The 27,310-nt window shown below is 42.7% G+C and overlaps 1 protein-coding gene across 2 annotated transcripts in view; it reads right to left on the bottom strand.

The window, feature by feature from the left end:
- Positions 1-27,310, bottom strand: part of Dock11 (dedicator of cytokinesis 11) — a 186,737-nt gene that overhangs the window by 120,823 nt on the left and 38,604 nt on the right. For both annotated transcript variants that reach the window (XM_087903042.1, XM_087903043.1), the window contains exons 2-6: positions 11,519-11,635; positions 11,345-11,434; positions 10,376-10,458; positions 9,241-9,310; positions 8,578-8,673 (exon numbers count right to left, since the gene is read on the bottom strand). In XM_087903042.1, the coding sequence (XP_087759168.1) occupies positions 8,578-8,673; positions 9,241-9,310; positions 10,376-10,458; positions 11,345-11,434; positions 11,519-11,635 (456 nt within the window). The remainder of the gene's footprint in view (positions 1-8,577; positions 8,674-9,240; positions 9,311-10,375; positions 10,459-11,344; positions 11,435-11,518; positions 11,636-27,310) is intronic.

Raw genomic sequence — 27,310 nt, 5'->3', positions numbered from 1 at the left:
TGTAATACCAACATTCTTCTCATCCTCCTTGCCTTTATTATTTGTCTTAGAGAATGAGCAGAGATGACTATTCTCTCTCTCCCTTTATGAGAAACATGGATCCCAAAGAGTGGTCCATTTAGGAGAATAAGGATGACAGCAAGTTGGAAGAGTTGATTCTCAGGGATCAGGTCAGACCCTGAGATGTTGGGACAGTAACCTTTTGGACCTCTTTTGAACTAGTCACAAAGGTCATTTGTCACTCAATTGCATCAAATATGGAAGGCAAGCAGGAAAGGTACAGTAACTACTGCCCTGCCTTCCAATTAGGAAAACATTTGATCATCTTATATAACAAACCACAAGGGTGCCTGGCTATGCGTATTGCCTAGAGTGTGGAAACTTCCTCTTACATTATAGTAACCAGAAGTCCTAAGAAGGGAGGCTCTAAAGGGTAAGGACAGAATCGGAGGAATGCAGAGGTGCAGCGGGGGATCTACTTAACTGTGTTAAACTAAACAGAACGGCCAAAATAACAGTGAAAGGAAGAGAGCAGGATCCCAGCACTCATGAGACAGAGGTGAGAGGATTACAGATTCAGGACCACCCCGTGGCTGCATTATGAAACTCTTGCCTCAAAGGAAAAGGGGTCGGGGTTGGGGGTGGAGGACAAGAGTCATATGGAGTCTCAGAACTGTTCTAAGCAAACATGGAAGAAATGGTAAGAAAGAACACCCCCAAGAGTTTATACGAAAACTGACTTACACTTAATTGTACTGCAATGGCAAGGACTTGGTCTTTCTGGAGAGGCCCCTCCAGAAGGTTAGCAACCTACCACTCATCTGTCTCCAGATCATTCTATACTCCTATCACGTTTTAACATATTTCACAATTCTACACGCTGCGAAACTTGGAGTGGGGGGGGGGGGGGATCATGTTCATTTTTCTTGAATAATTCTACCATAGCCAAGCACCGCAAATTTTTAAAACTCATTTGAAGCTAACCGTAAAAGAGGATATCTACAATCTCCCTTATCATTGCAGACACATTATTTTCTCAGACTTATTTCAACAAAGACGGCCTTGCTCAACTTCCTCTGTCCTTCCCGCCTGTTTCTTCTTCCTCTGAATTTGCTTCTTCCTCCTCCCATATCTATTTTATTTTTTGAGACAGGGTCTCACTCTTTAGCCCAGACTAGCCTCAATCTCAAGGTGAAATTTCTGCCCCAGTCCCCAAGCAAGCAAGACCCAGCATACCCGACTTTTTTCCTTGCTTCAACTATTGGTGGTATCACAGTTCTTGCACGATCAGGCTCATGTGTCAGGACCTGACCTCTCGTCATTCTCGTAACAGAAAATAATAATGACTGGCGTGCTTTCTGACTTCTTGGCCCTGACTAAGTGTTCTGCTCATGTCAGCTCATCCTTAAAAACAACTCTGTGCAGTCACCACTATCTTCGTTGCCACATCACGAAAGAGAAACTGAGGCACAGAAGGACACCGGGGAGCAAATCAACTTAACCTAGCATGGCTACCAGACTTCCTTTAGTACGTGTTCTCTATGTACTGTGTCCACACTCATATTCTCTTCTGGGACTCCCTTCCTTCAAGGTCTGGCCATCTCAGACTCCATGTTCATGCAGTTGGTACCTGAACAACCATTAAGCAATTCATTATTTTTATTGTGTGTCTCATAGCTCCAAAGAGGTCGTAAGTCAGAAGGGGCACATGTGACACTTCTGTCTACCTTCCCAAATACTAATTTCATGAACTAATAAAGTATTGCTTGTATATCTGGTGATGGATTTGATGATTCCTAGAAGTGCCTGGCATACGGTAAGCACCTAATAAGTAGGTTTTGAAACGCAGTCACCAAATGAGGGGAATCAAAACAGAAAAACAAATTAGTGAGAAAGCCCCTGCCTATGATAAACACGTATTAATCCATATTATTTACTGTAAGATGCTGTCTAGTAAGTTGGAGCATATGGAGAAAAAAATCAAAATAATAGTTCTTATCTTCCTCTTGTTCCGATGCATACAGTGACCTTGACCTCCCAGCAATTTCTTTCATACTATATATACTTTCTTGAATGAAATCCTCTTTTGATTTGCTGCTCTCCCCCTACCAAGTAGAGAATTCTCCTTCAGTAGTCAAAGAGTAATAAGGACTTTTGGACTCTGAATGTATAACAAACGGCTCTCTTTTGTGGGGGTAAAAAGGGCACGAGAAGTGAGTCATACATCAGGCAGTTGACCTCGCAACCGCAATAACACAGCGAGGCACTTCAACATTTAATTGCTGCAAATGGGGAGTCGAGAGTCTAAGGAATGCGATCAAACTGAGCCAAGAAGATCCACAAAGGTAGGTGTGCCTCGGGTTAGCCAAGAATGTGCAACTCTTCGAAACTAGAAATCATCCTCAAGATCAGAAATGTTCCTTAGTCCATATATCATCATATTCCTTAGGAAAAAATAGTTCTAAATACAACGAGAAGGTCATACCCGATAGCACAGCTATCTGGTCCGCATTAATTTTTTTCTCAGTGATAGAGAACAAGTTGAATAAAGCAAATGTCTCTAGCAGCTAGTTAGGAAAGAGAGTGCAACCGAATAGGCTCCTCTTAGGACTACAGTTTCTGCCTAAGTGATCGTCTAATCTCTATGATCATCTTCAGCTTCTCTTCAGTCCTTTTCCAGGAACTGGAATGGGGTCGTGGGATGGGTTCCCATTAACTAGAAAGCATGAATTGAGGAAGTGGCTCACTGTAATAAAGCTTGTCCTGTCTTAACATGACTGCTGACAACAAGGCAATTTACAAGTGCTGGGTGAAAAACAGTCACTGTGCCCAGACAACAATCAGCGCCTTTGCAAGAGCTGCATTAAGGCCAGCATCCTCTTCAGGGAGAGGAAATGCTTGGGCACTGTGAGGGCTGCGGAGTGACTGTGCCTGACTGTGAAGCTAGATCTATCATTAGCAGCTCTCCCACCGCCTGGTGTCTCAGTGATACTTTGTTGGTGGATAATGAGGGTACCCAGAAAGCACTCTGAGGGAGATAATGACGACTACAGTGAATGCAATGGGACTGAATATAACTTAACTGTTCTGGGTGGCGGGGGGAGGGGGCACAATCCACTGGGGAAAATATCATTTTTATTCCAGCATCAAGAACTCGGTGTGGCTCACATGTTCACCTTTCTTTCCTGGAAGGACTGTCACTAGCAACCTGAATGCCCTGGCAGAATTCTGGCAGGCACCAGAGGAGGTTTCATTTTTGAAAGCTGTCCCTGCAGAAACTGCATGGGCCGTGTCTCTGATATTGCTTTCAGTCGCAGGGTTGCTTGCTCAAATGATCACAGAAATTCGCAGTCTTCTGGTTCCTCTTGTAAATCAACCGGGCAACTTTCTGATCCTTTTTCATTTTACTTTTACATCTTCACTTGTGATTCTAGTTTTTTTTTTCTTTCTTTCTTTCCTTGCTCTTTGATTCTTTTACTCCGGACAGCCCTAATGTCTAGGGAAAAGACTCGGTCTTGATTATCAAAAAAACAGCAACAACAACAGAACAAAAAACCTGCAGTTACTGCACATCATTTCCAACCTCTTAAGGGAGCTCTTCCACACGGCACTCCTGGTTTGGTTGCCTGAGACATCATTGCACTGTATAACCCAGGCTGCCCTTAATTCTACCCCCTGCTGGAGTCTTATGAGTGATGGGACTACAAGCCTGTGCTACCGGGCCTACTTATTTCATCAGAATTTTTTTCCATTCACAATTTTTTGGTTTGCATGTTTTAAAATGCTTTTTAAAAAAACGTCTGAATACATAACCTGCTTGAAGAAGCACAATTGCCAGTCACAAAGGGACATGTAGGTTGGTGTCAGGCTCCAGACCCTCATGGAGACTCAAATAAAAATATGAAGAAAGAAGCTTGGCTTCCAGGGGCTGTTATTTGCCAATGAGTCATGATTAATACCTACACCCTTCTGAAGCAGTTTCCTGCCCGCTGGGAGTTAGCAGAGACTAAATTATGAATTTGCCGATAAGAAAAGATTCTCTGGGGTCAGTTCTGGAGCTCGGGCCCTGTGGCTGTTTGCTAGGCTCCTACTGCATTGCACCAGTGCAGAAGGAGGCCCCAGTGGCCAGGGAACTCTGGCTGCATCCAGGATAAACCTGCTCAAGTGCTGGGCAAATTACTCAGATAACGGCACACCTGAATCATCTTCCCATTTGCCTATGAGATTGATTAACAGTCTTTATTTGGAAGAGTCACCTAATAGAAACAAACAAAATGCCCTTCCAGCACACCTCCAATTCTGTCAACCTTTGGCTTTAGTTATACCTCCTCTGTCTCTGGTACTGCCAGAGCTAGACAGGCTGTTCTGCCCCACTGGGCACTTAGCTTCTTATTAAGCCTGAACCAATGCAAACTTTGGAAGAACTTCTCCCCACCCAGTGACAGGGCACCTAAGATTGCGAGCTCTATGCCTTTAGTATGCCTTGCTTCACAGGACAGCACCCCTTGTCTAGCAACTTCAAGACCATTTCCAGTCGTTTGCTGCCCACCCTGATAACCCCTCTGTTCACAGAGAAAGCAAGCAGAGTAAAATTATAAGAGTAAACACTCCAGGGGCAACTAAGCCCGTGCATGTTGAAGTGCACAATGGGACAATAATTAAAATACTTTAGTCTATATAGGATAGAGAACCTTTGGCAACGTATATCAGAAAGCTCTGATTGATATTTCCTCTCTCGTGCCCATTGTAGGTTTGGCAGATCCCCAAATACAGCAGTACTGCTTTGGCTGAAGAGATGAAGGCAAAGAGTACAGGACACATGCTTAACCTGCAAAATTCCATGGCGGTGGTGCATGCCTTGAATCCCATCACTTGGGAGGCAGGGGCAAGTGGATCTCTGTTAGTTAGAGGCCAGCATGGTCTACAGAGTGAGTTTCAGGACAGCTAGCGCTACATATAGAAATCCTGTCTCAGAAAACAAACAACAACAACAAAAATTCCAAATAGACATCCCCAATCCATAGGAGATGAGGGTACTAACCAGAAATAACTCCCAAACCTCACCATGGCCCTTATGTTGCAAAACGATTGTATTAAAACCTATGTAACCTCATATGACCAATTTGTTTTCTTTTTCTTTTTCCTTCCTCTGTCTACCATTTCATAGAGGTTTGAAAAAGAAACAACAAGCCAGGTGCAACTCATTTGATCAAGTGTATATCTAGCATACATGAAGCATCTTCCATTCCTGGAGATGGAGGTAGAAGAACCAGAAAGTCAAGTTCATCCTCAGCTACAAAGCAAGTTTGAGGCTAGCCTGGGATACATGAGACCCTATCTCAAAAATAACAGATAGAAAGAAAAGAATTCGATTAAAATTGTTTTCCACGGAGATAGGGGTAGGGGAGAAAGGGTAGATGGGAAGGAGAGAGGAAGGGAAAGAAAATGGGAGGGGGAGAGAAAGAGGAGAAAAGCAAGAGCAGAGAGGGGGAAATAAGAGCAGCTGGGAATAAAAAGAGATAAAGCAAAGAACCTAGCTCAACAGGACAGGGCAATGGCAACCAAGCAGCAAGTGACATCTTCCCCTCACCCATGTGGTCACCAGGTTACCTAAGGTCTACCATCCACTCTGTGAATTTATGGCTCCTCCCGGGCCCCTGTAAGCATGGGAGTTTTCAACCTCAGAGATAGATAACAGCCAAGCTGAACAATCAATCTTTGGCTGGCTGTATTAGTCTTTTACTGCTATAATAAATTACCCCAAAAGGGATGGCTTGAAACAACACAAGCTGTCGTTCTGTAGGTTAGAAGTCTAACTGGTCCCTAGGTAGGGGAGGGTCCATTTCCACTCTCTTGCTCCCTTGTACCTTCAAGAAGATGTCCACCATCTTTGGGCCTGTGACTGCTTTCTCCATCTTCAAGGTTAGCCACATAGCATCTCCTGCCCCAGCGTCTCCTCACATCTCTCCATCTGACTCTCCTTTCCTGTCTCCCTCTTTCTTTCACATATCAGGATCTTTGTGCTTATTCTGGGCCTGCCTGAATAAATCAAAATGGTCTCCTTAATGGCTTATTAGCAGCTTGAATTCCCTTTTGTCGTGTAAGCAAACACTTACAGGTTCCAGGGATTAGGACATCTTTAGGGATTCATTAGCCTTGCTACTATATCAACGTGTATTTTAAAAATCAGGAAAGAAGGTATAAACCATGAATTTTTTTACGGGCAACTGGATCTTTTTACCCAAAACATTATCTTCTTAAAAAGCTAAAAAGTTGTCCATAAGGCAAAATGTAATTCAATGGTATCTGAGGAAGAATTGAAAAGTCTTGAGGTGAACTGATTAATAAATATTAATTTCTTACCAATGTCTTATGAATCTAGCTTTCTATGTAGCATATATCCTTAGTGCTGTGCTAAACCTAAGGTGCACGTAAAGCAGGCTAACATTTTGAGAATGCTAGGGGAGGGGAATGGAGTCTCAGCTATAGCACACAAGGGTATAGTCAGATGAGGGGAATAATTTCTACAGATCAGTGGAGTACAGCTGGCAGCAATTAATCAGGTAATTCCAAAAAGCAAGTAAAGATTATTTCAAATGTTTCTAACACACACTCACACACACACATACACACATGCAACAGTGATGAATATTTAGGCTAATGCATGTGCCATTTCCCCTGACCTATTCATAGCTCATTATGTATTATATGTGTGTCAAAAGTTTACATTGTAACCCAGAAGTGTGTATATTATGTATCTTTTTAAAAGTGTAAAATCCTAGAAGTAATTCCTGACAATCTGCACAGAGTTATAACTTCCGCTCATGTGCATCTGAACTTAATAACTGATAGGACCTGTACTATGGTACTCAGGTACTGAGGATGAGAGCGTACTGGCTAAGAGAATAGACCTGCAGAGGCTCAAATCCTACTTCTGAATACTTGGGGCTCTGTTTTGCTTTTGGTAGACTTGTGTGTGTAGTATACACACACATATGCACATCTGTGTTCTGGCGTAGTCACCTGTGCATTCACATATAGAGGCAAGCAGTCCACATTGAGTGGCTTCCTTTACCTTTTCCCCACCGCAGGCTGGAGCTCACTGGTTCATTTGACTGGCTGGCCTGCAAGCCCATGATCCACCTTGTCTCAGCATCCACAAGTATTGTGATTACAGTTGAATGTAATGTTTCTCAGCTTTTTTGTTTATGTGGGTACTAGGATTCTAAACCCAGGCCCCCATGCTTGCTCAGCAAGCACCTTACCCAGTGAGTCGTATCCCCAGGGCTGGAGATCCGCTCAGCCATCAGACCTATCTGTGCCTAACTTACCATATCTCTAATTTAAGAATAATACTAACAGTGCCTATTTCATGAGGTTGCCATGCAGATCAAATGCAGAATATAGAAATGAGATGCAAAATAAACTTGGTATGGTTCTTGGCACACTTTGAGCCCCCAGTAAAAGGATTCTGTTACTATCTCACGTTAGAAAAAAATCCCATGCTCAGATACAACAGATACACAGGAAACATCCTACAACTTGGATTCATTATCTTGGGGCCGGAAAATGAAAGTGAGAACAGGACATGGCCACTAAAGGGAAGCAGCAGGCAAAATATTAAATTAAGACCGAATTTGAGTCTTCCTTTGGTAGATACCCATGGTTTCTGCTTTAAGGCTATCTGAAAGCTAGAATGACCTTCAATGCTTAATGGAACTGTGACTCATCCTCAGTAAACCACATGATCTTATATTGAATATCTGAAAGAACAGTTATATTTGGTACCATGGAATAATGTGTTTCTCTGCTGAGAATCTTTAAGAAGCTCATTTGTTCTTCCTCTGGATTTTAATGGCTCTTCACTGCCTCCTAAACAGAAGTCAAGCTCGTGTCCAAGGCATCTAAGGCTCTATGTGGTACTTTGTCCCTTTCAGTGTTTTTGGTTTTGTCTCCCACATGTCCCTTTACACAAATTCACTGTTGTCAAACTACTCCATTTTCTAATGAGGCTCTTCTGGCACTCTAGGGCACTGCTTCATGTAGGACTTAAGGTGGTGTGTTTCTAACAGAATTATGAAGTGGCTGGTCACAAGGGACTCCCCATCTTAGCTAACCATACTTCCCCACACTCGCTTATATTTAATGAGCCAAATTTATTCATTAAATTCTTTTCCACATAGGAACCTCTGATGCCTGTTTTTGCAAAGCTATTGTCTTCATTCAACTAACAACTTCCTTCTTCAGCTCCCTTAATCAGACAATAAGAACTTCATGATATTTATTTAAAAAATTAACATTTCTGAGTTAACATTGTTCTGAGGATGGTGCTTTAAAATTCCACACATTGTAAAAATTCTTTCATTAAAGGTTTTTGGGGTGGAGTAGGGAAATGAATGAGAGCAAAATATAATGGTACATGTATTTTTTTAAAGCCATAATGAAACCTATTACTCTACATATTAACTTGAAATATAAGATTATATGAGGGCTCATTAGAAAATAAATCTTTCTCCAGATTCATTATATATGTCAATAGGCGTCAAATGATGAAATAACATAGTAACTACTCCCTACCTTCATGGTTACTGTGATGGTGCTATTTACATTTGCCTTATGCAACCAACCTTGTTTTATCACACCACCTTTCTGAGAACACAAAGAGGATGAATCCTGAAATAGAAGAAAATCATCAGTAAATAATAGTCATCCAATCATTTACTTAGCAGACACAGAGATAGGTCTATTCCCATTTCCTAGTTAAACATAAAGTTATTGCTCTCCATAAATACTTAAAATTATTGTCTACAGAATGAAAGACCCATAGTAGGCACTCAATAGTTGCTGATGTGTCCAAGTCGCCTCCTAAGAAAGCCTCCTTGTCATGCAAACAGTCAAAACTATACCTTGAAACGTCACAGACCGTCTGTCCCAGGATGGATGTAGCAAGGAGGCAAATCCACATGAAGTCACCATACCACATGCCCAACAAGAGAAGTAACTCTACCATCCCATCACACAGGCAAGAGAACATATTTATATACATGGCTCTGCCCATTTCATTGGAGATTTTTTTAAAACTCATTTGGAAATGTAACCTTTTTGTTTTTTATTAAAAACCACTCATTGGTTGGAAAAACTGGCCACAGCTACTCATAGGCACTGGTTTCAGCATCTCTCCTCAAGTATCCTTTGCAGCCCTTTCTGCAGAAGTGGCCTTGAAGAAAGGCCTGGCATTACCTCATCTTTCTCGCAGTCTTCGTCAATCTCAAACACATGGTTAGGAATCTTTTCCGGTCTCAGAGATTTGCTGAAAATCCAAAGAAAATTACTCTCAACACGGAACACAATCCACAACCATCACCAACAAACAAAGGCGAAATAAGTTGACTTCATTCTTTGGAAAAAACAAGAAAATGCAAGCGGGGAGATGGAAAAGTACTCTCCTCTTCCCAAATGCAGACCTTATTCCTACGTAAACACGCACAGCTTCTGTTCGCTTGTTTGACTTTTGCTAAGCAAGAACTCCTGACTAAGCTACCTCCTCGGCCCTGCATTATTTGCGTATATGGACTCCCACATATGCAGCCAGCTGCAAAGATAAAACAGAGACCAGATAGGAGTCAAGGAGAGCAGAAGTTGCTAAGGAACGTACCCCCGGGGCTGCTAGCAGTGGCAGAACTTTATCTTTTCACGGCTCAGAAAGCAACACGGTATCATTTCTGGCTCTCCCTTTTGTTTGCTTTGGGAACCTGGACTGTTAATGTTAGTAGTTTCTTTCCTGGGGAAATGTTTTTGAATGCTATACAGAGTTGCACAAATGTCTTGCTTCTCCTTTGGTTTTTTTTTTCCCCCATGTTTCTTAGATGAAATGCTGTGAGACCAGCAGTCATACAGTGGAGAAATGGGGGAGATGGAAGGGCTCAAACAGGAGGAATGGGTGGGCGGGTCAGACCCAGTCAGTTACTGAATAGCAGAAGGATGACTTAAATCATGACTCCTGGATCAACGTTCTCAAGCCATTCCTTCAACTTGACTGACAGAGGTCCTCCCCCCAGGGATAGCAGCAGGTGTCGAACTGATCAAACAGCGTCTAACTGCTTCACTGACACCACTGGAAAAAGATTCCCTGTGTTTTCCAGAATGAATTAAAGATTATTCTGTGATCTATATGGGTACACCAAAGCATGTGAGCTCACACTTATTGGGAAGAGTGTCAATAAGCCAAATATGCTGTTGTTTCAAGTTTGATTTATTATAGACTATAGCAGGGGTTTCAGAAGAAGTTTCTAAAAAGCCAAATAATAACAATGATAATAACAGTGATAACAATTATAATAATAACTTTCCTGCTTCCCTTGACTTCAAAACTTACCATGGCAACATCCGAAAGTCCCCAGAGAAGTCTTCGTACTTGTAGTTGACCACATGCCAATCTGTGCTGTAGGTCTTAATACACTGTAAAAAAAATAGGAATCATTCATTTCAGACATCAGAAAATATAAAAAAAGCATTTTTTAAAGTCTGGCAGAGCTGACGATGGTGGCACACACCTGGAGTCGCCAGTAACCAGAGACCCGAGGAAGGAGGATAATGAACTTAAAGCCAGCCTTGGCCGCATAGCAAGTCCCTGTCTCAAACACACAAACCAAAGTCTGGCGAAATACTACCAGATGTTTTGAACTGAGTTGAGAAATGTTGGTATGGGGGTCTTGGTTTGCCCTCACAGCACACGGACCTGTTACATAAGTTAACTGAGCTTAGGAATTTTATTTCCCATTTATCATAAAGGAAGAGGTACAGTTTATAATATAAATTTGAAATTCACAGATATGTAACTATTTTTTAATACCAAGAACATATGGTAGGTTGCCAGAGAGATGGCTCAGTGCTTAAGAGCAGATACTGCTCTTTTTGGCGGGGGGGGGGGGGGGTTGAGGTTTTTCGAGACAGGGTTTCTCTGTACTTTTGGTGCCTGTTCTGGAACTAGCTCTTGTAGCCCAGGCTGGCCTCAAACTCACAGAGATCCGCCTGCCTCTGCCTCCTGAGTGCTGGGATTAACGGTGTGCGCCACCACCGCTCAGCTGCAAACACTGCTCTGGCAGAGGACCTGGGTTCAGCTCCCAGCACCAGGATCAGGTGATTTACAACTGTCTCTAAACTCTAGTTGCGGAGCATCCAAGGGTCTTTTCTGGCCTGTATAGGCACCTGCACGCACACGGTGCACACAAACTCACTCAGGCGCGCATGGGTCTGTGCACATGTACGTGCGCGCGCACACCCATAACAAATGAATAAAATAAACACAAAAATACATTCTTTGGTTAACCATTGATCCCCTTACCTCTTTGACAAACAAGCTCTGGGCCCTCTTTTCAGCATCTTCTGGTACAGTAGACTGCACTGTTCTCCGCTGACGACCAATCACTGAGATCTAGAAAACAAATCGCATTCATGCTTTAAGAACTGGCTTGGAAAATAAAATGCTTATTCTTTTAAAAAGTACTTATTCACTCACAGATATGTCTTCCATGGGGAACATAAGCAGGTCTCTAAGGGGATCGCTGTAAATCTGTGTTTTCCGTTGGATGATAACATTCTCGTAGTCCAGGGGTTCAACTACCTTGGCCTTTTCCTTTGTAAGAGACCGAAGACATAAATTGTTACTGTCAGACTCCCTGAAGAGGGAAATTCCTCTCTCTGTAGCAAAGATACACTATTCTGCAAAAGGGTGACTGTTGATACCAAGTACATAAAGCTACTTTGGGAACAAGAGAAACCTCCAAAAGTGCATACATACACATAGCAAACACATGGGAACACAAGGACATGCATAAACAAACTCCTCCTTACTATAGATAAGAATTCTAAAGAAATAGCACCATATTCTATATATGTGTATGTCTTCCAAAAATTCCCTGAATGTGAAGTCAAACAGAAATGGTATATTTAAAAGCCTGTGAGTCATTTCGCAAATGTGCACTGTTTGCTGGGTAACTAAGAGAGAAAAAAAATCTCAACATCCAAGCTCCCTCTCTGTACCAGATACACAAGCCAAAGAGCACATTACATTCCAGCTTTGCTAGGGCAAGCGCGAGACCTGGAGATGCTTAATCCTGCTGACGGGGCCTGAAAGGGTGAGGTTTCAGGAGGCAAGGGCTATGGACTCCATAGTAGGGTACCAGTCTGAGGTTCTTGTTACAAAAATTGGTGTCAATAAAAGCTGAGAGATTATACTATGACATAGGAAAAGGAGTAATAAAAGCACCAACTGGGTTCCTTTAAAAGTATTGTATTTAGTATCCATTCATGCACATAATGTGTTTTGATGAAGTCCATACCCATACTCTCCCTTCCAACTTTTCTCCTACTTCCCTCCACTTTTCTCTCTCAACTTGTTGCTTACAATGCCACTGAGTCCATTAGAGCTGCCTATCTGTGCATGGGTGTGGGACCATCTACTAGAGCATGGGCTCATATCTTTGAAGAAATCTGACCCTCGCTCAGCAGTCATCAATTGCCAATAGCTCCTGAGTGTTCTCTATAGGCAGGTAAATGTTTTCTGTATATTTTCCAGTGCAATGCTCCTAACAACCTATGAAACAGGTATAATTGACTCCAACACATTACAGTTGAGAAAGCCCTAGATTTAACTCAGGTTAAATCATTTGTCTATCTTCAGAGTCAAAAGTCAATGTCAGATCTGTACCTGAAAATGCTCATACTCGTTTTCTCCTGCAGTCTCTCCCCTACTCAGAAATACACAAAGATATTACTGTGCAAGGTCTTGAACTTGGATTATTCCACTACCTACCTGTCTGTCATTTTCTTTCACTGAACATACCGTGTTCTATTTTTTCCTCTCTGCCTATTTGAAGACAGGAAACTTCCCGCAGTAGAAAACCTAGGCATGTGAAGCAAGCTAAGCTTCTTCTCTATGAGAAGAAAGGGAGAAAGGACGCAGGCCCCACCTTCCCCTTCCAGCGCGATTCGGTTGTAAACCTCTAGCCGTGGAGCCAAGGAAAAGCTTTTATTTGGTCACTGTCATAACCCTAGCACTTAAAACACCCGTGCCTAATAGACATTCAAGCATTAATTATGGAATGAACTTTGAGATATCCAGACTCAGTTAAAATCATGTCTCTACAGGCTATTTCAAGCAATTACATGTTAATTGTTTAAACAATATATGTCAATAATTTCTAATCAGGATGTTTTATTTAAATGAAATTATTTCAGTTGTATCAATAAAAGCTACATAAGGAAATGCCACATATAAGATATATTACATTGGGTCTGGAGACGTGGTTTGGTGGTTAAGAGTACTTGTTCTTACAAAGGACCCATCACCCACATAGAAGCTCACCATTTTCTTGGCACCAGGCATGCATCTGCTGCAAAATACTTATACACAAAAACTAATAATAAAATGAATCTTAAAAAAAATCAAAAAGACAGTCAGGCAGTGGTGGTGCACACCTTTAATCCCAACACTCAGGAGGCAGAGACAAGTGAATCTCTGTGAGTCTGAGGTCTGCCTGGTCTACAGAGCAAGTTATAGGACAGCTGTTACACAGAGAAACCCTGACTTGAAAAAAAATTAAGAAGACATGTTAAACCTTCACCACAAAGACATGATACATGTTTAAAGAGATAGATATGTTTAACATGATTTAACATTGCATGATATATACATATTTTTAGCATTACATGGTACTCATTAGTATGTAGAATTTCCATGGTTTTATGTGTCACTTAAATGTTGAAAAATAAGCTGGGCATGGTGATGCATGCCTTTAACTCCAGCACACAGAAGCCACAGGCAGAGCTCTGAGTCCGTGGCCAGCCTGGTCTACATTCTGAATTCCAGGTCAGCCAAGGGGTACATACTGAGACCCTGTCTCCAAAAAAAAAAAAGAAGAAGAAAAGAAAAAACAGGGTTTGGGTGTATCTCAATAGTAGAGCACTTACCTAGCAAAAGGCCCTGGGTTCAACCCTCAATACCAAAGAGTTAGAAAAATAAGATACATTAAATATAGTCCTCAGAGTCAAGTCTTAACTTAATGAATTAGCATACATTAACTAGGATGTACAGTAAGCCCCCATGTATCTGCTTCAAGTAACTCAGTAAAATGACAAAAAGAAATTCCTCTTTTGGCTTTCTAATAGCACATTAGTATAAAATAAGCCTATGGCAAAAAGGATCATGTGTTTAGATGTAAACACTATATGCCTTCTAAAAGTGAAATAAATGGTTTCCCTGTTTTAAAAGTCATATATGCATGCCACATTAAAAAAAAGAGTGTTTTTCATTTCAAACAGATTCAACCTAATGTTCTAGGTATTCATTTTTATTTCCTCTGTCACAGGTAGCAAGATGTGAGAAGAATTAGAGTAACTACTCTGTGGACCACAATGATTTCCCCTAAGATTGTGATTCTTAACCCACAGGTTGCAATCCCTTGGGATGGAACGACCCTTTCACAGGGGTCACATATCAGATATCCTGCATAGCAGATATTTAGATTATGATTCATAATAATAGCAAAGTTACAGTTATGAAGTAACAATGAAAATAGTTTTACAGTTGGGGTCATCACAACATGAGGAACTGTATTAAAGGGTTCCAGCATTAGGAAGGTTGAGAACCACTGTCTTAACAGAAAACCTAGCTAGATCTGCGAACCAGGCTTCACCTCTATGAGAGAAAAAAAAAAGAGGCCTGAAACCCTATATTTCCCTTCCAAATGGATTAAATCATCAGAGACAAGGAAAAGGTTGGACTTACTTATGGAACTTCATGATTTAACAGATTTAACAGTGGTTCTTCCTACACCATAACCTTTATTGAGTTTGGTTTTTTTTGTCTTCTATGATTACCAAACAGAAAGTTCTTACCATACTTAAAGATTTTTCTTGGTGGGGGGTGATCAAAACATATTATATACATATATGAATATCCAATAAAATATTTTAAATTAAAAACAGAAAGATGAGCATTCCTTAATCCTAGCAACTGGGAGGTGGGTTTCTATGAGTTCAAGGCCAGCCTGAGCCATAATGAGATCCAACAGTGGCTACATAGAGAAACCCTGTCAAGAGAGAGAGAGAGAGAGAGAGAGAGAGAGAGAGAGAATATGGATTTTCTTCCATATTTGTTATTTATCCTTTTAGTTTGTGCAATGATTAGCCTACAAAGACTGTTTCATAACCCCAGAAAACTGTACCAGAATAAACAAGACTTTACTAATCACTCGAGTAACAGCAAGGCCCCACGGTAGCTCCACAAGTCCGTAACAGCGTTAGACAAAAGGCAAAGGCGCTTATGCAATCTGGAGTAAAGTGAGCAAATGCTTCCGTCTCGACTTCCTAAGGAATGACAAGAAAACAGTCAACCTAAATCTGGAACCTACTCAGTTTTCACCCCGGGAAAGAACACAAAGCGATCTGTCTTTGAAAGTTCGCATTCACTGAGCCCTAAGCCCCCTTGGCATAACTTGCTGGTGGCAATCTTAGCGTTTGTTGTTGTTCTGCTCACTTAAAGATCACTTTGCAGCATTAAGAAAGCACTTGCAACTGCATTCTGCTGTTATTACTGAAGGACCATCAAGCACACACATTTTTAACTTTCTACATGACAGAAGAGGCTCAGGGGATTCAGCTGTCTGCCAACATCAGCAGAAGCACCACTATGACCATTCAAGCTCGGATTCTTTCTTCTTTTTGCAATGTTAGAAACAGGACCTGGTCCGTGGTAGGCAAGAGTTCTAGGACTGAGCTACACTGCAGTTCCAAACTCCATCTTCTAACTCCTGGTCCTGTTCCTTTTCTTGTCAGTGTTTCACACACTAAATGGATGGGTATACAATCCTCAAATCAAATATGTTCACTGGGTCTGGAGATGTAGCTCGGTAGAGGGCTTGTATGAGACCCTGGGCTCGATTCCAGCTCTAAAACATCTCTATGGAGATGCATTTATTTTAAAAACAAGTTTTCTGAGCCTCCTGTAAAGGAAAATAAATCATTATTTACCCAGTTCTAGTAACAATTTTCAATAGCCTTCGGGGTGTAAATCCTAAAACTGGGAAGAAACGCATACTTCACAAACTGAGAACATCCTACTATTTCTATTATGGGGAAACAGAAAAACCATCAGTATAGATTCAGCTGCAGGATGCCTCTTGGCAAAATGATTGAAAAGAAAGGATCCCAACTGAGGGTCTATCCACAGCATCAAAACCGAGACATCCCTTTTTTGTGGCAATTCTTACACATCCATTGTGGGGATCTTTCATCATTTTAACTATGCATGTGCAAAGTACAAAACCATGTCTGTAATCCTAAAATATGTGCATATGTGCATTCTTGCATTACAGCTGACGGCATACCCACTGGTGTGGACAGGGCAATCATTGAGTATCTCCCAAAGCACACACGGCTAGTAAGCCTGTGTAGACTAGCATTCAAAACATAAGCACAAATCCATTCAAGACAATACCATGAAGGGGCATGAGGAGCACTTGTCACAGAAGCCTGACCACTTCAGTTGCATCTGGGAACCCATGCCTACTCTATAAAGCTGTTCCCTGACCTCTGCACGCATACCCTGGCACATATGCATAAACCCCTGCCACACACGCACACCCCATGCATATATACAACGGTAAGCAACGATAAAACTGAAACCACAAATAACCTCGTATTTCCAGACAAACACCACAAAACCCAGCCCAACTTACTTCTGCTGAGGTATTGCACTAAAGGTCATGAGTTTACCAATAAATCTTCTATTTTAGAAACCAGTTCTCCTGAAGAATTCGGAGAATGCATCTTCTGCAAGTCTAAAGTGAAGACTGGCTGCACAGAATCCCTTCTTTATCACACTGGGAGGGAGAGCAGAAAGCTTAGCAGCGAGGCATGGGGCCAATTCCACCACCTGGCCCAGCCCATCCGCCACATTAGGTTTCAGTGTGTGGACAGGCTGGGCAACAACTGGTTTAAGACGATGATTTGGTCCAACTTTTCATGTGCGGAGTTTTGAGACAGGACTGTATTTTCAGTGGCATCTGAATTCTTTAGTCTTATTCCTTAGTTGTTGTTTTAGAGAGAAATGGGAGACCTACTAGGTATCCCAGGCCAGCCCCAAACCCATGGCAATCCACCCAAGTGCCGGGATCACAGGCAAAAGGCACCATGCCTTGCTGAACATTTTTATGGAAGATGACAGTGTGAAGAAAAAAGTACCATGCTCAGAAAGAGACGAATCACTCCGTCCCATGGCTCCTCCACCCACTTCACTTGGAACTTTCTGCACTGTCCCTTGTCATTCAGCTCCCCCTCCTTTTAGCCACCCAACAGCAGTTTCTAGTGTTCTCTCCAGAGAATACCTTAAAATAACACTCTGCACTCAAAATGGCCACTGGGGGCATGGAATTTCCGGCAGGAGAGCAAACAGAGCAGGTTCAGAATGTGACATATTTATTGGGTCCCCACTAAGGTCCAGCCCCTGTCTTAGGCCCTGGTGATACAGACATAAAAAGAATTAGACCTGGCCCTTAAGAAACCCTAACAGTGCAGAAGGTAGATGAGCCCAAGACACATGACTGGATCTTAGAAGCTGTCTTAACTCGAAGCCACACTTGGTTCCTATGCCTCTATCATACCTACATCAGTGGCCAGTGCTGCTTCTAGCTGGCACAAAGCATTTTACACATAAAAACATGGGAATCCATCTACTAGAATTTACCCCAATCAGAAGCTTTCCTTGTGTGAGGATATGCAGTCTCAGATCACTTTTGCGTGTTCATAAACTCTAGAAGAAAACCAGACATGGTGGTACACCTGGTGTCCTAGCACTCAGGAGGCTGAGGCAAGAAGATTACAAGTTTGAGGCCAGGTTGAACTATGCAGAAAGTCCTTATCAGAACATGCACACACAGGCACGTGCACACACACACACACACACACACACACACACACACTCCCAGAAAATCAGACTCTTATCAATTCGTTATTCTTATCTATGTGAGTTCATGTGTGTATGGCTGTTCACATGTGTGGCCACACATGAGTGTGACGGTATAGGGTGCATATGCATGTAGAGGCCCCAAGTTGATATCAGGTATCTTTCTTGATTCGTCACTTTATTTATTTATTGAACCAACTCAGCTAGTCTGGATAGGCAGGGCCCTGGGGATCTCTGCTCTCCAGCTCTTGAGAGGACTAGGATTGCAGGCAGGTACCATGCCTGCCCAGCTTTTATGTGGGTGTTGGGGATCCTGAGTCAAGTCCTCATGGTCGTGTGGTGAGTGCTTTAGCCACTGAGCCACGTCCCCAGGCCTCACACTACTCTCAAGATAGCCTAAGGTGCCTCTTCTCTAAGCTGCGGTATTTTGACCATTGGCTGTGGCATGCACTCGTACTACTTTGCCTGGGCACTCAACTACTCCGTGGTGTTCAATTTTCTCAGCAGAACCTTAAATTCCTGGTGGGGAGGAAAAACAATACCTTGTGCTTGGCCTCATAGACTCAGCACCACGACACAGACTGTTAAGCACTACACACGTCAAAAATCCTGTAAGGAAAGTTTTTTCTATTTTTTTTTAATGCTCATTTTACATATAAGGAAACTGAGGTTTAGGCAGATTGAATGCCTCATATTTATGAAGCTGTATTGGTGTTCTGTTTGTTTGTTTTTTTAAAACAGGGCTTCTCTATATAGCCCCGGCTATCCTGGAACTCACTCTGTAGACCAGGTTGGCCTCAAACTCACAAAGATCCTCCTGTCTCTGCCTTCCAAGTGCAGGGATTAAAGACGTGCACCGCCACCACCCATCTTGGATCAGTGCTCTTAACCATACTATGTACCCATAAACCTGTGCACTTGAAACTCCACCTATCATGTTTTGTTTCTATCTGTGGACTTTACATTTTGGTACTTTCTAAAACTTGGAGATATCTTATCATTTTTTTTTTGAGCAAAGTGAAACCTTCCTTTCTTACCCTGATGCTGAGCATGGCTGACTGGGCGAGCTTGTATCTTAATTGGATAAGGAGTTTTGCATTTCTCGGCTGTTGCTTCCAATTTAGCATTTGTCTCCAATCAGTAGGGATTAACACCTTGGATATTTTACTTTGAGGAAATGAGCTGGCAGATTCAAGCGGGAAGAATCGAATTACAAAAAAAAAAAAGTAAGATATTGTCAAGGGATCCTATCTAATTCATCTCAACATCCTCCACAGAACCTAGCAGAGAGCCGTGAGAACTCCAAAGGCAGCTTCTGTGGTTCCTGAGGATAGCCAGCTGCAGAATACAAAGAGCCAGTTTTGTGGACAAGTTTTCCAAGCCAAAATAGCCACCCAGGAGGTCAGGAGAGCAAACAGTGTTCAGAACCGATTTTTAGTTTCCAACTTTAATTAAGGAATGACTTACAACACTAAGAGTCAACAAAACGAGATTTCAAAAGGTACTTAAAATTGAACATAAAGACAACCAGGAAAAACAACATTACCTACCCCTCCCTATTTTCTTCCAATTTTATAACTTTAGCACAGGAATTTTTTTTTATTGATTTTTACTAAGCTCTACATTTTTCTCTGCTCCCCTCACACGGGAAATTTTTAATGCGAAATTACTTCTCCTTTCCAAGTCTACTTGCTATTTATTTTGAGAACTAGTCTGAAATACTCAAAAAGATTTTAAAGAAATGACTATATACGTGTTCGATGAGTGCTTCCACGTTTGCTTTAACTCAGATATTATACAAATAATCCATATTCTCCCCAAAAGGGTAGGGAGAATTTTGATGAACTTTGCTGTAGTCAATAATTCTAAGTTGACTCAATCCACTGGCTCTCAAGCAAGAACAGATTTGGATTCAGTGCCTCCTGGTTTGGCATCCACTGTGTGCTGATAAGTTTTAAATGACTCAAAAGTAAGACAAGAACAGGGGGAAATTAACAGAAGAACTTGGATAAATTGAGAAGATGTCAATTGGAACAATACTATTTTTTATTCTTAGCACACCATTATTGATAGGGGAAAAATGCACCTTGGTAAAACTTAACAACTTTCCAGAAAAACCAAAGACTGGAACAAGTTCTCAAGACATACACAATTATGGCAAACAATTTGTTCCATGCCTATAAACTAATCCCAATCTTCCTTGGAAGTTTGTGCACCATAGAACTGCAAAAACGATAAGAAAATCTCACTGGGAACAGTGACTCACCCCTACAGTCCCAGCTATTTGGGAAGCTGAGACAGAGACTCTGTAAGTCCAGGACGTCAAGGCCAGTTTTGCCCTTCAAAAATATTTTCACCATCATGGTGGTGGTGACACATACATTGAATTCTAAGCACTCTGGAGGCAGAAGCAGGTAGGTCTCTGAATTTGAGGCCAGCCTGGTCTACAGAGGGAGTTCTATGATAGTCAGGGCTATATAGAGAAACCCTGCTGCAAACAAACAACAAAAAAAAAAACCCTCACTGACTTTTTCCATACTTATAAACAGAATCATAACATACTTTGTATTCTCAGCAGAAAAAGTCAAATACACAAATATTCCATAGATGTACAGACAGTGAAAAACTAAACACCTGCAGTTCGTTTTTGCATCGTCAGAGCACTACTGTTTACATTTTTTAACGTGCAGTCACAAATAATTTTCCACATTGGGTTGCTCCACCGGTCTGTGCATCTCATTGGTTTGTTTCTGATAGTGGACTAAAGAAAACTGAAAAGCCCCAGTTTGAAAATGAAATGTGAACAGGACAAAAATTTGACTTCCTGCGACAAATATTCTAATCTTCCCATACCTGGTCATCTTGGGTCTACTCCTTAACTAAAATGACCCCCTGTCTTTTTGCCCCTTTTTTGTGAACCCCTCCCAATCCAAGAAGCCATCATCACTACATGAGATAATCCACTGTGAAAACTACTTCGAGAAAATAAAGGCAAAGCACCTTGGACTTTTCTTAAGTTCACATCTGTTAAAAGTTGGGAGCTTACCTATTTCTTTGAATAATATTCTAGGACACAGTGAGCCAATCCATGTTAATCCAATCTAGCCTCCTATAACCCAACAGGCACACCTGCCTCAGTGTGGCTCTCTATTTTACAGTCCTATTAAGCCACACACACCCTGGGCAGATGGGCCTCCTCGGTGGCCAATCTACAATCATACCCATGTTGCTTTAGTCTGGTTTAAATAAACTTAACATATACTCCCCTATTAATACGATTGATTTGTTTCCCAACACACATCTCTCACTCCCCTATCCACATTATCAGGACTTTTTCTGTGGCTCAGCTTCTATCTGCCTAAAGGAAGGGTGTTCAATCTGACCAGCATTCCTTGGGTAGCCTGCCATAACTATGATCTTTGAATCCTTCTTTAAACCAAGTCTCTTCCCAATGACAAATGTCCTAGGACCGGAGACAGTATTTGAAAGGAGTCCTGGTGTGGTAGGGATTTAGCTGGCTAGTAGAATAGCTTGGCTAACACGAGCAAGTTCTTGTGTTTGATACCAAGAAGTGAACACACTTGTTTGTGCCTGTGTGTGTGTGTGTGTGTGCTGGGGCCCTACTTTTGCTTCCTATTGCTGTGATAAAACACTGACCACAATAGCAATTTAGAGAGGAAAGGGTCTGCTTCATCTTACAATAGTCCATCACGGAGAAGTCAGGGCAGGAACCGAAGTAGAGACCGTGGAGGAACGCTGCTCATTGGCTTGCTTCCCATGGCTCACTCGGCTTGCTTTCTCATACCTCAGCAAAACTTATTTACAGTGGGCCAGGCCCTTCCATATCACTTATTAATCAAGACCATGCCCTGCAGGCTTTCTTACAAGCCGGTCTAATGGGGACATTTCTCAACTGAGGTTCCCTCTTCTCAGAGGACTCCTGCTTGTGTTGAGATAACCAAAACCAAACCAACACAGAAAGAGAATTTGAAGTATCAGGGGTCAAGACCTATGAAAGGCTTCTTGAACGCCTAAAGTATACTGAGGGAAGATGAAACCCAATTACCCTGTATGCTAAGTTTAACGATAATTAAGAAGAAAGCTAAAACATAAAAAAGTTTCACTTCCTTGTATGTTCAAAAAGATAAAAAAAAAACTCCAGTGTCGCCTCAGAGATAGGTTCCCAGGACAGAAACCCAGCTCTTCAATAGCACAGATTTTGATGTGTGAGAAGATTCTACCTCAGTCAAAACTTTTGCTGGCCAACCTGCTACAAAACTGAGGCTCCCTGGTCAGTTGTCCCCTCGGGATTCGTACAGGGCACTTACAGAACAAAATGCAAACCATTTAACTTAGTCACACTGAGCTTCAGCCAGGGGTGAAGCAGTGAGTTACGAACTGCTGAAAGGTGAACAAGATGCAGACAGAGCCCTCGGTGACCCCGTGAACTAGAGGGGCAGACGGCCATGCTTTCCCACAGAGAGCTAGGCTGAGACACGGCCAGGACTGGCATGGTACCATATTAACTTTTCCTGGGTAGAGATAAACGTGTATGTATTTCAAATAGGGCACCATCAACAGAACAGGAAACTGATTTCACCCAAGTCTAGGTTGGTGAACCAATGAGGTTAGTTGGAGTTACTCACAGGAGGGTGGGCAACTTATCAGCAAACAGCCCTCCCCTATCGCTGGCAATTGTTAACTGCCTATACACCCTGGAGGAGGGAATAGGGGCCTAGCAAACCTCTCCTGGAGTGTCACCGGAGCCTTCCCTCCACTCAATGAGGGAATGTTAGCAAGCCCAGCCTCCTGACAGCCTCGCGCAGGTCATTGCAGCTGCTCAAATTTCAATACAGCAAGGGCCATGCCATGGCTGCAGCTCAGAGTTCCACAACAGATCAAGGTATATAGAGAGTGCGGTGTGGACTGCCAATGAGGGAGACAGCCATTCTGCTGGTAAGGGAGAAAGAAGCAGTTGGGCTACTACCCAGACAACAGCAGACCATCATCCCGCAGCAGGCAAGGTGAGCAAGGCAGCATGGGAAAAACAGTAAGCAGAGAATAGAGGGTGGTGTTCGTGAGTCTGCTGGTGTGCAGCAAAGGGAGATGGACCAGCTGATGATGTAGGTGGGCCTTCTGTCTATGTGTTACTTTCATTGGTTAATAAAGAACCTGCCTTGGCCCTTTGATAGGACAGAAAATTAGGTAGGCAGAGTACACTGAACAGAATGCTGGGAAGAAGGGAAGTGAGACAGACTCTATAGCTCTCCTCTCCAAGATGGATGCAGGTTAAGATCCTTCCCGGTAAACCACCACCTTGTGGTGATACACAGATTATTAGAAATGGGTTAATCAAGATGTGAGAGTTAGCCAATAAGAGGCTACAGATAATGGGCCAGGTAGTGTATAAATGAATACAGTTTCTGTGTAATTATTTCGGGGGTAAGCTAGCCGGGATCCGGGCGAGAACGCAGCCTGCTGCTCCGAGAAGGCAGCCCGCAGCTGAGCTGGTGAGGTTCATTCACAGAGGGCCGCAGGCACCAAGAAAATGGCCTGAGATTGTCTCCTAGTGTAGGAGTAGGGAGCCAGCAGAGGGTTTTTTTTTTCTTTAAGCAAGGGAATGGCATGAACAGATGTTTTACTCATATTTATGCACTGAAATCCAGAATGTCCACAATAATGGCAATTAATCCATAAAATGACAACCTAGTCTGCAAATGTGCCCCACTGACTCTGTTTTCCAGGAGCAATGCACTGAATTATGAAAAAACTGCTCATTAGAGTTGCATACAAAACTCTTGAGGGAAAGCAAGCAGGAACTTTTGTACAAAGGACCTTTCTTTAAAGGACACCGAGAGAATGCCTGTCTCTGGCTCCCTTGTGACAGACTAAATTAACCCGAACAGTTCATTCTGGAAAGATCAGCTGTCAATCTGTGATTGAATTTGTTCCCAACACCTCTTCATTGGCTAATTTGATCCAAATCGGTTAAACTTTTCACGAGATGAAAGTCAACTCCCATTATTCCTTTGTCTAAATTCCTTCAGCAGCTTCTCAGAACCTGCTGCCTAAGACCCAAACTGCTGAGAAAGGCCTCTAAGACACTTTGTGATCTGGCTTCTAATCCCCTTCTCCAGCCTATGCCCTCCAGCTAGAGTGGCCATCGCTCCTAGTAGCTCACATGATCTCACTTTTGTTGGCCCTGATTCCTCCTCTTGGTTCTCCCTTCCACTACATCACAAGGTCCTTTAAAGCTACCTGATCTATCCGGGTACATGTGGCCAGCCCCTGATATCCAATGGTGCTCACCTCCTGAAGCACAGAACCAGTAGCTTACTTCCTTTGCCATCCTAGCCCACGACTGAAGGGCTCAGATGCCGCCAGTGTTCTTCAATTTTCTTCCTTTCCCTCCCCACCAAAAAAAAAAGAAAGCCTTGAGGTGGCATGTTGTTGGCCTTAGTCACTGCTGGGTCCCCAGTTCCCCCACATTATATCCTGAAATAGTAAATGAGGAAACTACAGACCCAACTGCCAATGTCTTTCTAACCCTCAGCATTAGGACTGTCTTCCCCCTTGTAGTCTTTCCAAGAGGAGCACTCACTGAGAGACACTCATTAGGGAGGGACCTACGAGCCCTGCCCTGTACATGTGAATAACACGGACATCATCCACACGTTACTCTTTGGATACATTCATAGTGCTCTGTCTGAAGTTTTTTGAGGACAAGGCATACCTGCACAAAGAAATACCAGGGCTGGGCAGTTGAAAATGGTGTCAGTTTGGGCATTTGAGTTAAAACTGAGAGGAAGCAAAAGTCCATTCATACTGGTTGTGGTGTTCTTCTTCAATAGGCTTCTTCCCAAACAGTCAATTAGCCTTTCAGCCTCTCCCCCCACCTCCCTCTGCCGCTGTTGACTTCACATTTAGCCTGTGAGCTGAATGTGCCCACAAGAACATTCGCTGATTTGCTCCTGCTAAAAGCACTCCAAAGTACAGTCATACATGCTCAGAAATCAAGAGAGGCTTTAGCTACAGCAAGCACTCCCCCATGCCCTTACCTAAGCACCCCAACTTGGCAATGCCTACTCCACCTCCTGCAAATTCTACCATGAGAAGGGGGTGACTCTACACTATAGCATTGACTGAGTGACTATCCCAATAGCAAAACACTATCTGTCCTGAAAAATACCCTCCGCACCTTCTCTCTTATATATTCTTGAGCTTAGTGGACATCATTGTCATGCTCTCTGCGTGACAGTGCACTAGGGTCCTACTTCCACTGTTGGGAAACCGAAGCCTAAAGGCCAAGAGTGCTCTCATTTACCCCCTGTCATTTTAAACTACATCTACTGCTGCTGCCACCACTCCAAGCCCCATATCAGCCTCCTCGCTGTTTTCTCTGCTGTGCCCTGTTCCTAGGGGAAAATCCCAGTTTGGTGCTCATAGGCTTCCTTGTTGATTCAGTTTCTAAGCTTAGCTGAGCTCCTAGCCCTGCCCTGAAGGCTTTGCCTTAACTCCTTCCAAGCCTCCTGTACTCCAGGCCCCTGTGTCACAGGCCTGCAAAAGAATAGTAAAGAGTTGGAGGATACAGCTCGGTGACAGAGCACTTGCCCGGAAGAATAGGAAACTTGAGTTTCATAAATGGAAAGAATTCATTGACAGCACCATGTGTACAGCTCTACATCCTTCTAGAAGAGTCTGGAGCTTCTGGTAATCTCAAAGGAATGTGTGACCCAAGAAAGGATAAGATCAATTGCCACAGAGGCATGGCTCTGGAGGGGTTCCCAGGAGTTCACAGGGATGACTCCAGCTAGGGCCCTGGGCAGTGGAGGAGAGGGTGCCTGAACTGGCCTTGTCCCGTACTCAGACTGATGAATATCTTGGATATCACCATAGAACCATCATCCGGCTATGGATGGAGATACAGACAGAGACCCACATGGGAGCCCTGGACTGAGTTCCCAAGGTCCAGTTGAAGAGCAGAAGGAGAGAGAATATGAGCAAGAAAGTCAGGACCGCAAGGGTTGGTCCACCCACTGACACAGTGTGCCTGATCTAATGGGAGCTCACCAAATTCAGGTGGACTGGGTCTGAACGAGCATGGGATCAAACTGGACTCTCTGAATGTGGCTGACAATTGGGGAAAACTGAGAAGTCAATGATAATGGCACTGGGATTTGTCTCTACTGCATGTACTGGCTTTTTGGGATCCTATTCTAGTTGGATGCTCACCTGCCTAAGCCTGGATGTAGGGGGAGGGCATTGACTTCCCACAGGGCAGGGTTCCCTGCCCTCTCTTAGGACTAGAGGGGATTGGGGAGGTTGTGTGGGGGAGCAGGAGGAAAGTGGGAGTAGGGGAGGAAGTGAAAATTTTGATTGCTATTATTTATAAAGTAATAAAAAAAGAAAAAAAGATCAATTGCCATGCTAGCCTTCCTATACCCAAGCTGCACTATTTTGTGTGAGAGCTCTAATTTTCAATCACTGTAAAAGTGATACATGTTCACAGTAGAATTTCGAATCCAAAACTACAACTTAGAAAATACAAGTCACTTAGAAACTCACAGCCTGGGCGGGAGCACTGCTGACGATTGTTCCTCAATCTCAGATCTATTTGGATTTCAAGTTGGCTTCAGATTGCATGTGAAGTTGGTTTCTGGTAGCCACAATGTTTCAAATGATGTCAGAGAAACTTGAGCATAAAAGGAATTTTGGATGAGTGTTCAAAAACTCCCTTTAATTTCTAAGACACATCCATGAATTATGTAAATGTCATACTGCTAGGCCAATAAAGGATATAAATTGTAAAACTCTAGGCATTTTGATGGGCATGGTAGGGATTCCCTGTGATCTCAGCACTTGGGAGGAGGAACCAGAAGCATGGCAAGCACAAGGGGTGCCAGGGCTACATAAGGAGCCCTGTCTCAAACAAACAAACTTGATAGAATTTCGATAGGCTATGTCAAACCCAAGCGGATCAAGCAAAATCTTTTCACTTAAAATGTCTGGATTTGCATCAACTGGCGGGGGTGGAGGACACAGACAGATGGCAGGAATAATACAATTACAGACTTGAGAAGCAATTAATCCATTATAAGTCAGCTTTTTATTAATTTTTACATTTACCTATTTTTTTATTTATTGAGAGAGAGAGAGAGAGACAGTCAATTCACCCCTTTCAGTGGTCAGAGGAGAGCTATCAGAAATCAGATCTCTCCTTTGACCTTCTGGGTCCCAAGAAATAAAGCTCAGATTATCAGGCTTGGTGACAAATGCCTTTACCTGCTGGAGTCAGCTCATCCACCCAGTGTTCCTATATTTTAGATACAAGTGATGTGCATATGT

This window comes from Myodes glareolus, chromosome X (genome assembly GCF_982192425.1).
Source record: "Myodes glareolus chromosome X, mMyoGla1.1, whole genome shotgun sequence".
Classification (NCBI taxonomy): domain Eukaryota; kingdom Metazoa; phylum Chordata; class Mammalia; order Rodentia; family Cricetidae; genus Myodes; species Myodes glareolus.
This window is presented reverse-complemented; position numbering and strand designations above follow the sequence as displayed.